Raw genomic sequence first — 14,511 nt, 5'->3', positions numbered from 1 at the left:
TGCTGTCCTTAGGATTAAATGATGTGATTCATAGGGACTTATTTGAATAGTCCCTGGCACTGAGAAAAGACTGTATTTCCGGACCCCAGTGAAAGGACGCAGTATACACAGGATAGTCGAGAATGACTTCCTTTTCTTCAAGATTGAGCTCTGGGCTTCCTGGTAGCCATGGCAAAACGGCAAAGACTCTCCTTTCTGTAGGCAGGTTCCTGACATGCAGCAGAGGTTGGGCCCCCGTGAGCTGCTTTGAATCTAGTTCCTGACCCCAAAAATGGGATTTTTTTTCCCAAGGTCACCGAATGTTGGAGCCCATGAACCTGCCTTCTGATACCTAAATATTTTATGGAGGGGAGGGTGGGTTGGAATTTGTGGAGAAGATCTCTTCACCCTGGAAGGCAGGTATTCCAGGATCTCTGGGATTTTGGAGGACATGACTTTGAGCATCCAGACTTGGGAAACCAGGAGGAGGTGGATAATGGAACACTCCCATTGTCTGAGGGTGGGGGGGACATTAGATTTTGAGATGTTGGGAAATTCACTCTGGAAACCATTGAAATGTCATAGTTCTGCATCTGGAGATGCCAGGATTTGATGAGGGGTACCTAAGACGTTATTATGAAAGGAACAGTAGATTTAGGGACCTGGATTCCAAACCTGGGAATGCAAGAGTCAGGGCCTTCTGAAAGCCCAGACTTACATTTTAGAAGGTTGCTGGAAGCTGAGAAATTGGCATCTTTGGCTCCAAGAGGTTCAGGGAGAAAGGAATCAGAACCCCACTGCTGGTATTTGAGGGTGCATTGGGTCTTGGGGGTACATAGCCTTATGTGGGGTTAAGGTATCTGGGGCTTGGTAGTGGAACTCAGTGGTTCCTCCACCATCCTGTTCCTGCCCCCACTCACCCCTCTCCCCCTCTGCTCACCGGCTCTGGCCCCGCGAGCAAGCTCCAGGCCCTGCCCCGGCTGGCTTCTGGCCGCAGGAATGCTTCCAGCGTGATTGAGGGCCTGCAGAAGAACAGGTGCTCAGTGTCCCGTCTGTTCCACAGCTCTCGGGGTGGGAGAAGGTTGTCCAGCCCCCAGGAAGCAGGGGCAGGGCTTGAGCCAGCATCTGGTTGCCAGCAGGGCAGGGGTGGAGCCCTGGGGAAGGGGAGGAGAGCTTTAAAAGCCTCCTTCAGGGAGGCTCTCCAGCTCCAAGCTCACCGCCTGCCTGTCCCTGGACACCATGTGGTTCCCGGTTCTGTGCCTTGCCCTGTCCCTGGCAGGGACCGGTGAGACAGTGGGGAAGATGGGGGAGGGTGAGGTTGGGCCCTGATTCTCCAGCTGTCCCCCCATCCCCACTCCGTAACTCCTTCCCCTCCCACCTGGCACCTCAGCCTTCACCCCTCCAACCCTGTCCAGCCCAGACCAGGATACCAGGCTCTTTCTTATCTCTCCCAGCCACACCCTAAAATCCAGCCTGTTACTCCTCACTGTCACCTTGCTCCCATCAGGTCCTTCCTCCCTCCTGGGAAACAAGCAGGGTTTCCTCCTCTTCCCCACTCAGATCCCCGCCCCCGTCCACTTTATAGGGTGGATCCCCATCCATGTCTGTCTGTCTCTTCCAAGGAGCACCCCCAACCCCATCGGACGCTGGGACCCCAAGCCCCCGCTGCTCTCCCTAGTTCTCTATGGCCAGATGGTCTGGCTTTTGAATCCCCAAGTCCTACCACACCTTGGCGATTCTCCCAATCCAGCTGTCAGCTCTCAACTGGCCCCTCCAGTCTTGCCATCTGATGCCCCCTAAGCTCCTCAAGATCCCCGAATTCCAACTAGATACCGATGCTTCTTCGAAAACAGACTTTCTGGTCTGTGACCAGGTGGGCCTCCCATCTGGTGTGGGGGGTTTTGAAAGTGTCTCTTCCTCCCCTCTCTGTTCCAGAACCTCCATCCCACACCCCCAGCCTTCTCCCCACCAGGAAAAATATCCGGAACGCACAACCACGTGCCCCTTTCCATGTGGGATTTCCGTCCTCCCCCACAAGCCAGCTCTTCTCCAGCTGAACTCCTCCCACCCAGCTCTGGTTTTCTGGGACCCCCTGCCACCTCTTCAAGATCCCAACACACACCTTCTCAGCCCAGCTGTCCTGTCCCAAGATACCTCAACATCCGATTCTAAAACCTCCCCCATCAAATGAGTTCTGTGTCCCCACAGCTGCTTGGCCCCTGGCAGGTCTTCCCCTTCGTTTCTGTTCTGGGCCTGCCCCCAGGAGAATGCCAGGTCCCCAGACCATGAGCCCCATCCCCACGAGAATCACCTGAATCCAGAATGACCACCATTCCACCTTCCCTCCTCCCGAGCTCCTTCCCAATCTGACCCCAACCCGCTTCCAGAGCTCTAACTCTTCTTAGATTGTCATTCCTGGATTGCAGGACTCTGACCCTCACGGGACTTCTTTTCCAGCCTAATCCTTTCATTCACTCTTTGATCCAGAACCCCAGATTCTCCCAAATCTCCCAGCCCCAATCCAGGAGTCCCCAGATCCCCCCAATGCTCTTCTTGGCCCCTCTAACCTGAATCCGCAAATCTGCATTCTTTCCAGAGCCCTAGACAGTCAGCCCCTGCCCTAACCATTTCATCAGCCTGGGAGCCCTTTCATCCTCCGAACCCTTCCTCCCACAGCCTCAGACTAAGCCTCCTGGGACCTTTAATCCTCGGTTTCCCCTCCCAGAACCCAGAGCCTCCCTTCCTCCAAACCAAGAAGCCAGGCCATCCAACCCCCACACCAGATGCCTGCTGTACACGCTGTCTTGTCATTCCCTCCCTAATCCCCGGGGTCAGCTCTGTGCTCTGCAGAGTCTCCACACCCAGGATCAGCCTCCAACACCACCCCACCACCCCTGGGGCCAGGGATGGCCCCCAGAATTCCAGGCCCTTTGCACGGCCCCTGGCCCATGTCCTCAGGCCCACCCCCAGCTCTGGTCAGGCACTCCCACGGCCCTGCAATCCCACAACTGGGGCCCTTTGCCCCACTGCATTGCCCACCCTCCCCACCTGACCCGGCGCACCCCCTCCGCAGGCGCTGTGCTCCCCATTCAGTCCCGGATCGTTGGAGGCCAGGAGTGTGAGAAGCATTCCCAGCCCTGGCAGGTGGCTATATACCACTTCAGCACCTTCCAGTGTGGGGGCGTCCTGGTGGCCCCCCAGTGGGTGCTCACAGCCGCTCACTGCAAGAGCGAGTGAGTAGGGGCAGGGGGTCTGAAGGGGGCCCCCGTGCACACAGGATTAAGCGGCCAGCACTGACCCTCAGGTGGGCTCCCCTGGTGGCTCAGATGGGAAAGAGTCTGCCCACAATGCCGGAGGCCTGGGTTCCATCCCTGGGTCGGGAAGATCCCCTGGAGAAGGGAGGGTCGCACACGACTGAGCAACTAACACACACACACACACACACACACACACACAGGCACTGTCCCCTCGGATAACCTCAGGGGAGGTTGGGGGCCTCAGGCAGAGACGGGGGATGGAGGGGGTTGTGGTCCAGGGTCACAAGGCGAGAGAGGCAGGGCTGGGACTGGATGACCCCAGGGAAGCCCGCTCCACGGTTGTCTGGGTCTCTTGAGTCAGTCCTCCTAAGTGTCCCTCTGTCTTTCTACGTCTCCCTCTGTCCTGTCAGTCTCTCACTAACTGGTTCTCTGTGTCTGTAACGACGATTTATGTCTATCTCTCTCTCTCTTCTGTCTCCATATCTCTGTCTCTCTCCCTGTCTCTGTCCATCTCAAGGTCTTTCCTACCATCTTTATCACCCATGTGTCACCCTCCATCTCTCTGCCTTGCCCCCCGTCTCTCTGTCTCTCCCTGTCTCTGTCTCTCTCTCTCTGTCTCTGTCTGTCTCTGTCTCTCCCTGTCTCTGTCTCTCTCTGTCTCTGTGTCTGTCTGTCTGTCTGTCTCTCTCTCTCTCTCTCTCGGTCCCTCTTCCATCACTACTGAGCACGCCTCCTCCCCAGAGAAACGGAAGAGACTGTCCCCATCCGTGTACAGAAGGTTGGCTCTAAGGGGACACAGAGAAGGGCTGGTGTCAGCTGGAGCTGGGGAGGCGGGGGCAGTGGAGGGAAGGAGGAAGAAGAGGGAGGGAGGGAGTTGGGACAGGAAGGGGACGCCGACCTTGGGCCGGGGGCCAGGCCACCTGCCCGCTAGGGAACCAGCCCCACCGCGGCAGCTGAGCTGGTCCCAGGCCCCGCCCCCTTCCGCCCCGCCCCGCCTCGCCCCCTCCCCCCTTTTCTCTGTCAAACTCTGACCCACTCGCCTCCTCTGCCTCTGTTCCTCATTCTCTCTTCCTCCCTCCTCCTGTGGCCCCGTTTTCTCTCTCCTTGCTCCTTCCGTATTTGCCCTCCCTTCCTCTTTTTTTTTGATCTATTTCTCACCGTCTCCGTCTCTTCCTTATCTTCGATGTGCTCTGTCTCTCTGTCTCTCCCACCTCTTTCCCATCCCCTCTACTGTTCCAAGCTCTTTTTCACTCCGTTTCTTTGTCTCTGTCTATGACATTGTCACATTCTCTTATTTTTGCGCTCACTGTTCTCTGTGACTCTATCTTTCCTGTCTCTCTCCTTCGCCCCTCCTTTCCTGTTTCTCTTTGGACCCCTCCTCATGGTCTCCTGCTCCGTCTCCCTTTCCTCCCCCATTGCTTGCTTGTCAGTCCTGTCTGACTCTTTGGGACCCCATGGACTGTAGCCGCCAGGCTGCTCTGTCCGTTGAATTATCCAGGCAAGAATACTAGAATGGGTGGCCATTCCCTTCTCCAGGGGATCTTCCCTATCTAGGGATTGAACCCGGGTCTCCCGTATTGCAGGCAGGTTCTTTTACCGTCTCAGCCACGAGGGAAGCCCTTCCTCCGCCCCCGCCTCCCCACCCCCACTCTCAAGGTCTCCATCCTCTCCTTCCCCCAGCAATTACCAGGTCTGGCTGGGTCGCCACAACCTGTTTGAGGACGAAGACACGGCCCAGTTCGCCGGTGTCAGTGAGGACTTCCCAAACCCGGGATTCAACCTGAGCCTCCTGGAAAACCACACCCGCCAGCCAGGAGAGGACTACAGCCACGACCTCATGCTGCTCCGTCTGCAGGAGCCCGTCCAACTCACACAGAACGTGCAGGTCCTGGGTCTGCCCACCAAGGAACCCCAACTGGGGACCACCTGCTACGCCTCCGGCTGGGGCAGCGTCAAGCCAGATGAGTGTATGCTGGCACCGCAGAGCCCGGGCACAGGGGTGGACGGGAGGAGGGGCTGGGGACCTGAACTCCAGAGTCTGAGGGAGGTGTGGGGTCTGGCCGCAGCCGCGTCTCTCCCTGGCCCGCAGTCTCTTATCCAGACGATCTCCAGTGTGTGGACCTCACCCTCCTGCCCAATGAGAAGTGTGCCACAGCCCACCCCCAGGAGGTGACAGAGTGGATGCTGTGTGCTGGACACCTGGAGGGCGGCAAGGACACCTGTGTGGTGAGCCAACCTGCACCCCCCCCCACCCCGGGGCCCTGAAGTGCTGGGGGAGGGGGCTCAGATTCTGCGCTGGGGTTCAGAGCTAAGCAGGCATCTGTCTGCATCCTGCATCGCTTCGCAGCTGTAGCTCGCTGCCCCCTTTCCTTCCTGTATCCCCAACCTCCACACACATCAGAGTTCACGCGTTCCTCCCTCTGACACATATTTCCGGTCCAGTCAGAGAAAGCCTCGGGGAGAGATGAGCTTGAGGGTGGGAGGGTTCTGTAGGGTCCTTCTCCTCCTCCACACTGACCTGCCTGCCGGGACCATCTTGCTCCTGAATCCTGCTCATCCTGGGCAGGCACTGGACCCTGAGACTCCCTCCCCATCGGCAGGACTCCAGCCACTGTCCCCTCTTTTGGAATCCGCGCTGATGTTCTTAAGGGAGTGGGCTCTGGAGACAACTATCTCTTTCTCCAGACATGGGGAGTTACTGTCTGGATCTGTGCACTCGCGTCTAAGTGCTAGAGCTCACCAGGCAAAACACTCAAGTCTTTGCTAACCTCTCTCACACTCTCCCCTCCCCCTTTGTGCTGTAGGGTGACTCAGGGGGCCCGCTGATTTGCGAGGGTATGTTGCAAGGAATCACGTCATGGGGCCACATCCCGTGTGGCACTCCCAATAAGCCCTCCGTCTACACCAAAGTGATTTTGTATGTGGATTGGATCAATAAGACCATGACTGACAACCCCTGAATGCCCCCGCCCTGTCCCTTACCCCTAGTAAAATCGAATATGCATCAAATTCACATCAAGTCTTGGTGTCGTTTGGGCTTCCAGACGCTGGACACCTGGGAACTCGGGACCCATCCGGCCCGGACTAGGGCCTCCCCAGCCCTCCCGGACTCTTGGCGGGAGATTTGCAGTTATGAGCAGCGGGGAAAGGAAGGGTCAGAGGCAGGTGTAGACAGAAAGGCTCAGGCCCCAAAGGGCAAGGCAAGGACTCTAAGCCCCACTCTTCCTTGGAGGGAGAGCAGGAAACGGAGGCTCGGACTCTGAGAGAAGGAACCCACGTTTTATTAATGGCTGGGAAAGCCAGGAACGTGAAGGAGGGTGGAAATGTAATTGCAAGCCACGCCCCCCCCCGGGGTAGGGCCTGTTTCACTGATGAGCGGGGCGACATTCAAGGCTGGGCAGTGTCATGTCGGCCCGGGGGGCCAGACTGGACGTTCTGGGGCGGTGCTGGCCCTCGGAGGGGTAGAAATGCCTATAATGGAGTGAGGCTTCGGGCCACCGCCAGTGAGAGCTGGACACCCGGGGGCGGGGCCTCGCCAGGCTCGGGGGCGGGGCCACACCGCTCGGACCGCGCCGAACGCGAGTGGGCAGCGTCGGACTTCCGGGGTGGGGACAGGGAGAGACATGCTGGGCGGGAAGGCCAAGGTGAAAGGGGTGGCCCGGCACCTGGCGGCGGTTACTATCAGTGTCCTGAGAAGCTCGGGTGCAGCCGGCTTCAAGAGGCTTGGACGAGGCTGGAGGTGGGGGGTGGAGGGGAGGGGGGGGTGGGGGCGGGGGAGGGGGGGTGGGGGCGGGGGCGGGGGGGGCAGGCTCTTAAACGGACAGGTCCTCGACGTGCTTGGAGCCTGCGTCCGACGACGGCTGTTCGGATATGGACTTCCGGGTGTTCTGCAGCGAGGCCCACCGGCGGTAGCTCATCCGCCGTTCCATGGAGGACGTCCCTTTGCCCCACATGCCCATGTAGTTTAAGTAGCTCAGGATTCCTGGGGGCGGGAGTGGAGCTGCTAGATGGCCCCCTAGGCCCCGGCCTGTCCCTGTAGGCTGACCTCCCGTGGGGTCCACCCCAATCTGGTCCGAGGCCCTGCCTGGTACGCTCGCCCGGGGCCCCACCCCCTGCCCTGCCGAGACCCCGCCCTCACCGGCCCACAGCATCAAGGCGCTGGCACCCCAGCTCAGGTAGGTGGTCACCAGGTAGGATACCTGTGGCCTCGGTTGGAGCATCTCGCAGTTGGCTATAAAGAGCGTCAGGCTGAGGAGAATCAGGAGCCCTGCACTGAGATGGGGCCAGAGATGGACATGAGGCTGGACAGGGACTCAGAGACTTCCAGAAAGAGAAGCGAGCCAGAGACATCCTCTCCCACCCTGCATGACTAGTGTGCCCGCGCGCGGGGACACACACATACACTACAGAAAGATACCAGGAGCGGGGAAACAGGAAGAGAGTGAGGGATATAGTAGTTAGAACTGAGAAGCCTACAGCAAGGGGCGGGGGCGGGGGGACGCAGAGCTCAAGAGACATTCAAAGAGACCCAGCAGGACAGCCATTCTGGGACACGCCTCCCGGAAGCCTTTTCCCAGGGCGACACTTACCAGTGAAGGAGCTGAGGGTACTGAAGACGAGGTCAGTCTTGTTAAGACGGCGGAGTGCTGGCCGGAAGGAGAAGCCCATGGCCAGGAGGAGGACTAGAGCCAGGATCACGGCCAGGATCATGAAGCCCATGCTCATGTGGATGAGAACTGGGGGGAAAGTAGGTAATGCCCCAGACTCACCTCTACTCTCCAAGGTTACCCTCCAAAGTCATCCCCAACAGACACCCCTGAAGTTTAGCCACAGACATCCTCAGTATCGCCCCCAATGCCATCGCCAAAGTCACCTCCTAGAAACTCCATGATTCCCACCCTCACAAAGTCAACCCCATGTACCCATAAAGTCAACCCCAAATCATCCCCACTTTCTTTAAAAAGTGTGAATTGCTATGTTGTACACCTGAAACATATAATGTTGTAAGTAAACTATACCTCAGTTTTAAAACAAGTCATTCCCACTTGCACCCTCAAAGTTGTCCCAAATCACCCCCTTCCCCCAAAGTCAACCCCAGTCATTCTCATAATCAACTCCACACTTACCTCTAAGATCACCCCACAGATGATCCCTGAGTCACCCCCACCCACATCCTCAAGTTCAGCCCACGGAATCATCTCTAGCATTTCTAGAATTATCCCCACAGACACCCCCAAAGTTACTCTGCTCATACTCCCAAAAGATTTCCCACAGCAGATCACATTTATACCCTCAATACCAACCCTCCACTCCCAATAGCACCCTCGAAGTTACCCAGGACAACTCAGTCACGTTCACCATCTGTAAAGTCACCCTACTTCTCTCCCACTCATACCCCAGGGTTCCCTAATGACCCTATTCACACCCCTAGGCCTCCCCAGATATACCAAGGTCACCCCTAGAGCCCCTCACAGACATTCTCCAAATAACCCCCCAGATGTCCCCCAGAGCGCACACACAGATATACACACAAGAAAACTTCCATATACTCTAAAATCAAAGTACCTAAAAGACATAATCACACTCAGTTTGAAACGGACATCCAGTTTTCATTTCAGCATGACAAGAGTTTCAGCCCCTTCTGAGAATTACATATCTTCCTTTTAGCCCTTTCCTACTTTACCTACTTTTGAACAGTGCAAGACTGTTTCATCCAAATGAGCTAAAACTCCATCTGCTTTGTTACTGGCAAACCGCATGTATATACAAAATAGAAATTGTGCTCTCAGGATCAATCACATAATCCTGGTTGAGTGTTCTTCACAACATACTCTGCAGTCTGGGATCACAGAAGTAGTCATGTAACTCAGGCTGAGTCAATCACAGTGCCCCAGTGACTTAGGCAGTGGTGACTGGCTCAAACATGGGCACATGGACCAAGGCCAACCCATCAAACTCTTCCCTGGGACTTTTTCTAACTGAAACTGTCAGGTACCAGCTCTTTCTTCTCTAATCAAGAAGATTATGAGCTGGGAACTGCCTCAGACTTACATCCAGCCTCATGGAATCCAGCCAACCACAGAATGACATTGTCCTAACCACAATAAAATGGTTCAGGGAGAAGTGAGAAATCTCAGGGTAATAAATCTGGTCCCATCGGAGCCAATCCTGAGACCCTCAGAAGACAACTTACTCTCTTTTCTCCATGGTTGTGTACAGGAAAAACAAAATGGGACCCCAGAAACTGCTGACAGCCCCACTGCCGCTGTACAGCACAGCTTGCCTGAGGGTCCAACACACAGGAAGCCTTCAAGGAGAGATGGCAAGAGACAGACACCTTTTGAGCACCTGGATCCAGCAGAACCTGAACCTGAACAATTTATGCCTATGGACTTTTCTGTAACTTGAAACGAGCTTGAGTTTGAGAGGTATAAGAGAAAGAAACATCCCAAGTAAGTAAGATTAATACTACATAATGTTCTGAAAGTTTTATGAGAACTTATTTGCGATCTGAAATGTAGGTGCATTGACTTGGGGCAGGGGTGGAAATCCTTAAGATAATAAGAAACCTGGATGAAACACTTACTGTAATATGTGCCAGGTGCTATTCTAATTCTTTTGTGTGTTTTAACTCATGTATTCCTCAAACAGCCCACAAATAGGTACCAATATCACTGGCATTATAGACATGAAGAAGCCAAGCCACACAAGGGTAAAGAAATATGCCCAAGATCACTCAGCTACCAAGTAGCTGAGCCAGGGTTCAAACTCAGGTGTTCTGGCTTCAGGGTCTGGGCTGACTCTAGGTAATGCTCAAAAGCACTGGAAAAGCAGAGACCTATAAGGAAGCAAAATATTTCTGGGCTTCCCTGGTGGCTCAGCAGTAAAGAATCTGCCTGCCAAATGCAAGAGACACAGGTTCGATCCCTGGTCCGGGAAGACTTCCACATGCCTCGGGGCAACTGAGCCGGTGTACCACAACTACTGAGCCTGTGCTCTAGAGCCCAGGAGCTGCAACTACGGAAGCCCACACGCCCTAGAGCCTGTGCTCCACAGCGAGAGAGGCCACCACAGTAAGAAGCCCGTGTACCGCAACTAGAGAAAAGCCCATACAGCAGTGAAGACCCAGCACAGCCAAAAACAAATTGTTATTTAAAAAAAAATTCCTGAAGGAGCTAGAAGCCATCTTGTTTTCTTTTTAAAAAATAAAAATAAAAAGAGTGGGAGAGAGAATGATGGTGTCTTTAGTCATCTAATCATGAAGCAGATTGGGGTTTGGCCAAGTGTAGCACTCTTCTTCCCAAGCACAGTGCCACTCCCGTTGCCTCATAAGCTGCACACAACTCCAGGAAGCTCCCTCCCAAGACCTTCAGAGAATTTCCAGAGAGCCCCTCAAGAATCCTAAAGATTTCCCTGGCAACCAAGAACACCCAAAGAGGTTCCTCCAGAGGTTCTTTCCACTGATCATCTCTAAAGACCACCACCCCATAGAGCGCCCCAAAGCCCTCCCCGTCCCCCACTGACCCGTGACTTGGCGCAGGTTGGCACACGTGTGCTTCTTGCAGTTGGTCCAGAAGCCCACGTAGCCGGTGTAGGCGCCGTGCAGGTAGGCCATACGCCCGTCCAGCACACTGAGCAGCATCGCAGTTGCCAGGATGATGAAGACAAGACACCAGGCTCGCAGGACGAACTTGCGGTCCTCCTCCCATGAAGAGATTGGTTCCACTGGGGAAGAACGGAGTTCCCGGGGCCTGGCTCAGCCTGCACCACTGATACATCCTGGTTTCCACCTTCGAACACAACCACATCCCCCCGCCCACCACCCTCACCTTGCCTGTTACCCTGTATGCAGTTCCCTTCCACCCACAGCCATCTTCCCAACCCCACCCAAACCCCAATCCCAGCTACACCCCCATCTCTGTTTCCTGTCCCACCCCAGCACCATCCACAACCCCATGCCATCTCCAGGATGCTCCCTGTCCTAAACCCCGAACACAACTCCATTCCCATCTCTGACCCTGACGGCGCAGGTCACCTCCCACCTACAACCCATCCTAAACCCAAATCTACTTGTTTTGTCTCCAGCCTCATCTTCTGTTCCCTCATTCCCCAAATCTCAGCTCAATCTCTGCTCCCAACACCATCCCCTTATTTTCATCCCTGTCTCAGATCCCAACCCAAATCAACAGTGACACGGGCTCCCAAGGGTGCTCACGAGGCCAAGACCCATGATGTCAAAAGAGTCCCCACCAGGGCTTCCCTGCTGGTCCAGTGGTGAAGAATCTGCCTTGCGATGCAGGGGACACCCATTCGATCCATGATCCGGGAAGATCCCACATGCCTCGGAGCAGCTAAGCCCGTGCGCCGCAACCACTAGGCCTGTGCTCTAGAGCAGGAGCCGCAACTGTGGAGTCCCTGTGCTGCAGTTACTGAAGCCCGTGCCTCGAGAGCCCGAGCTCCACAACAAGAGACGCCACTGCAATGAGAAGCCTGCATGCTGCAACTAGAGAGTAGCTCCCACTTTCTGTAACTAGAGAAAGCCCTCGTGCAGCAATGAAGACCCAGCAAAGGCAAAAATAAAAGAGTGGACACGGGTGGTGCACCCAACAGTCACCAAGGGCTATGGGAAGAGACCCAGTCTTTGGCAAGATTCAGGGAAAGGTTAGGAGACACAGAGGCAGAGGAGAAGTAAAGAGAGCAAGAAGACACGTAGAAATTGAGAATAAAGGGATGACATTGATTTGTAGAAGGCCCTGGGGTAGGGGGAAGGGTGGGAACAGGCAGGGGGAAGGAATTAGAGATTTAGATCTCAGGCCCTCCAGAAACTGCAAGAATTGACCTCAGATGTGGCCCGTGACCCAACGCTGCCACCACTGTGTCTAGCCCTGACCCCACCCTGGGCCCCTCTCCAATCCTGCTCTGCCTTCACCCTGACCATTCCTGATCCTCTTCCCCTAACCCTGCCCTGTCCTGACAGCTCTCTGACCCAGCCGTGACCCCATTCCTGACCCAATCCTGAGCCCACCCTGACCCAGCCCAAGCCCCCATGTCTCTCACGAGCAGCTAGAGTAGAACATGAGTCCATGGCCAACGTCCCAACCTCCTGGAACCCCTCCAACTGTCATGGAACCTTCCCCCAGCCTCAGCGCCAGGCCAGACTAAAGCTCCGAGGCCTGCCTGTGGACAGTGAGAGAGACCACGACTGACAGCAGAGGGGACAGAGAGATTCAGACCCTGAGGGACGGAGCAGGAGGCCCAGGAGAGACCAATGGGCTTCCAGGACACAGTGATGGTTGGCAAAGGGGGATGAGGAGGTTGGCAGGGTGTTGAGTGCATCCGGGCACCGGCCTTGTCCCATATCTTCACATGGCCCAGAGGTCCCATTCTGGTCAACAGAGCACTCAGCCGGATTCCCTCCAGGCCGCTCCCAGCAACTCCCAAGGTGAGACCCAAAACCTTTCATCCAGCACCTTCAGGTCCCGGGTCAGTAACCAAGACTCTCAGTCCTTCCCCCAGACTCGCCGGGTCAGTATCCAAGAGCCCCTGCCTATCATCCACAGTCGCCGGGTCAGTATCCAAGACTCTCAGCCCAGCACCCCGTCTCGCTGGGTCAGTATCCAAGACCCTCAGCCCAGCACCCCGACTCGCCGGGTCAGTATCCAAGACCCTCAGCCCAGCACCCCAACTCGCCGGGTCAGTATCCAAGACCCTCAGCCCAGCACCCTGACTCGCCGGGTCAGTATCCAAGACCCTCAGCCCAGCACCCCAACTCGCCGGGTCAGTATCCAAGAGCCGCTGCCCATCATCCACAACCGTCGGGTCAGTATCCAAGACCCTCTATCTATCATCAGTCACCGACTCAGTAGCGAGGACACGACACCCGTCATCGGCTCTCACCGGGCCAGCATCCAAGACCCACTATCCGTCACCTACAGCCGCCAGTTCCACACCCGAGATGCTCCCCCAGTTTTCCAAAGTCGCCTCTTCAGCAACCAAAACCCCCTGCTAACTACTCGCACCCCCCTGACCAACATAAAATCAGTGACCTACGACAGCCAACTAAGTGTCCAGGGTCCCAAGTTAAGTCTTCAAAGCTCCACGTCACCAGTCCGGGCCAGGGTCGACGTCCCCCTTTCAATTACTCACAGTCCCGAGGCCAGTATCAAAAGCGTCGAGTCAAGTGTCTGGACCTCCCAGGAGACCATCAGAGACTCTTTGAGCAGCTCCCAAATCAGCCAGTCCATCCTGGAAAACAACGCTCAGAACTTACCATCGGCTTCCTTCGAGAACAATGCTGGCAGGTGAGAGGCAGGGGTGCAGGGAGTAGGGCGGCTTTGGGGTCCAGAGTTCTAGGAGGTGGGGTATCAGGCAAAAGTCAGGGACCAGGGAGGCATGGTCAGTATACAAGGTAGAGGTCGGACTTAGGGGTGGGCAGGGATGAGGGCTGGCCCTGGGTGGGGAACGGCATAGAGCCCGGACCCGTGATTCCACCCAGTAATTGGAAGGGGCAGTGGCAGCTCCTGGAAGCTAGGATCTGGAGGCCAGGGAGCCTCAAGGCTGTTCCGGGGTGAGCAGGTCCTAGAGGGGGGACCTGGGGGATACAGGGCATGGAGAATGGACACGGAGAAGAGAGTCTGCACGTCAGATTGCCTGGGATTCTGACACATGGACCTAGAAGCAGGGGTGGTCGGCTGGGCTGGCCGGCTGGACCCGATGCTGACCCTGGTGGTGCGCTGCCCACTGCAGGTATCTGGGAAAGTGTAGGCTCAGCCACTCTCAGCTGCCCATGGGCTGGTGGCTGCTGCACGAGGCCAAGAGGATCAGCCGCCAGCTGAACCTACTGCTGAGCCTGGCCAGCATAGTCATCATCGGTCTCATCTCTCTGGGCCAGCCCTGGATCCACTTCCAGGTGCCCCTGGCACCCTTGGGGGACCCTGGCTTCCGGACCATCCCCATCGACACTGTCTTCATCGTCCGCTGCTCGGATATGGCCTGCCTGCACGAGTATGACCAGAATGCTTGTAAGGCCTGCCCTATACTCACTACTCCTGGGGCTCCTCTTTCCTCTTTGTTTCGGGGACACCCCCCGCCTTCCTGCCTCCCCGGGGTTGGTCCTCCCTGCCCCGGGTTGGTCCTCCTCCTCCCCATGGCGGGTCCTCCCTTTTTCCAGGAGGGTCCTCACTGCCTCAGAACCATCCTCACTGTCCCTTGCTCATTCTCACCTACGTGATACCCATGCTCACAGTTCTCACAACTTTAACATCTTACACCCTAC

At 56.2% G+C, this 14,511-nt stretch overlaps 2 protein-coding genes across 2 annotated transcripts; one reads left to right on the top strand and one right to left on the bottom strand.

Moving 5' to 3' along the window:
- The first annotated feature begins 1,218 nt into the window (after positions 1-1,218).
- LOC129631768 (kallikrein-1-like) lies at positions 1,219-6,208 on the top strand. The gene is made up of 5 exons (XM_055553016.1): positions 1,219-1,264; positions 3,053-3,212; positions 4,917-5,203; positions 5,326-5,462; positions 6,041-6,208. The coding sequence occupies exons 1-5, from the start codon at positions 1,219-1,221 to the stop codon at positions 6,194-6,196; spliced, it is 786 nt and encodes a 261-aa protein (XP_055408991.1). The 3' UTR covers positions 6,197-6,208.
- Positions 6,209-7,048: 840 nt separating this feature from the next.
- Positions 7,049-13,704, bottom strand: LOC129630695 (transmembrane protein 202-like). The gene is made up of 5 exons (XM_055551194.1): positions 13,642-13,704; positions 13,507-13,585; positions 7,826-7,972; positions 7,375-7,503; positions 7,049-7,218 (listed from the first exon to the last, which is right to left on the bottom strand). Exons 1-5 carry the CDS (start codon positions 13,702-13,704, stop codon positions 7,049-7,051), a joined length of 588 nt encoding a protein of 195 aa, XP_055407169.1.
- Between the last annotated feature and the right edge of the window lie 807 nt (positions 13,705-14,511).

This window comes from Bubalus kerabau, chromosome 17, assembly GCF_029407905.1.
Source record: "Bubalus kerabau isolate K-KA32 ecotype Philippines breed swamp buffalo chromosome 17, PCC_UOA_SB_1v2, whole genome shotgun sequence".
NCBI classification, from domain to species: domain Eukaryota; kingdom Metazoa; phylum Chordata; class Mammalia; order Artiodactyla; family Bovidae; genus Bubalus; species Bubalus kerabau.
This window is presented reverse-complemented; position numbering and strand designations above follow the sequence as displayed.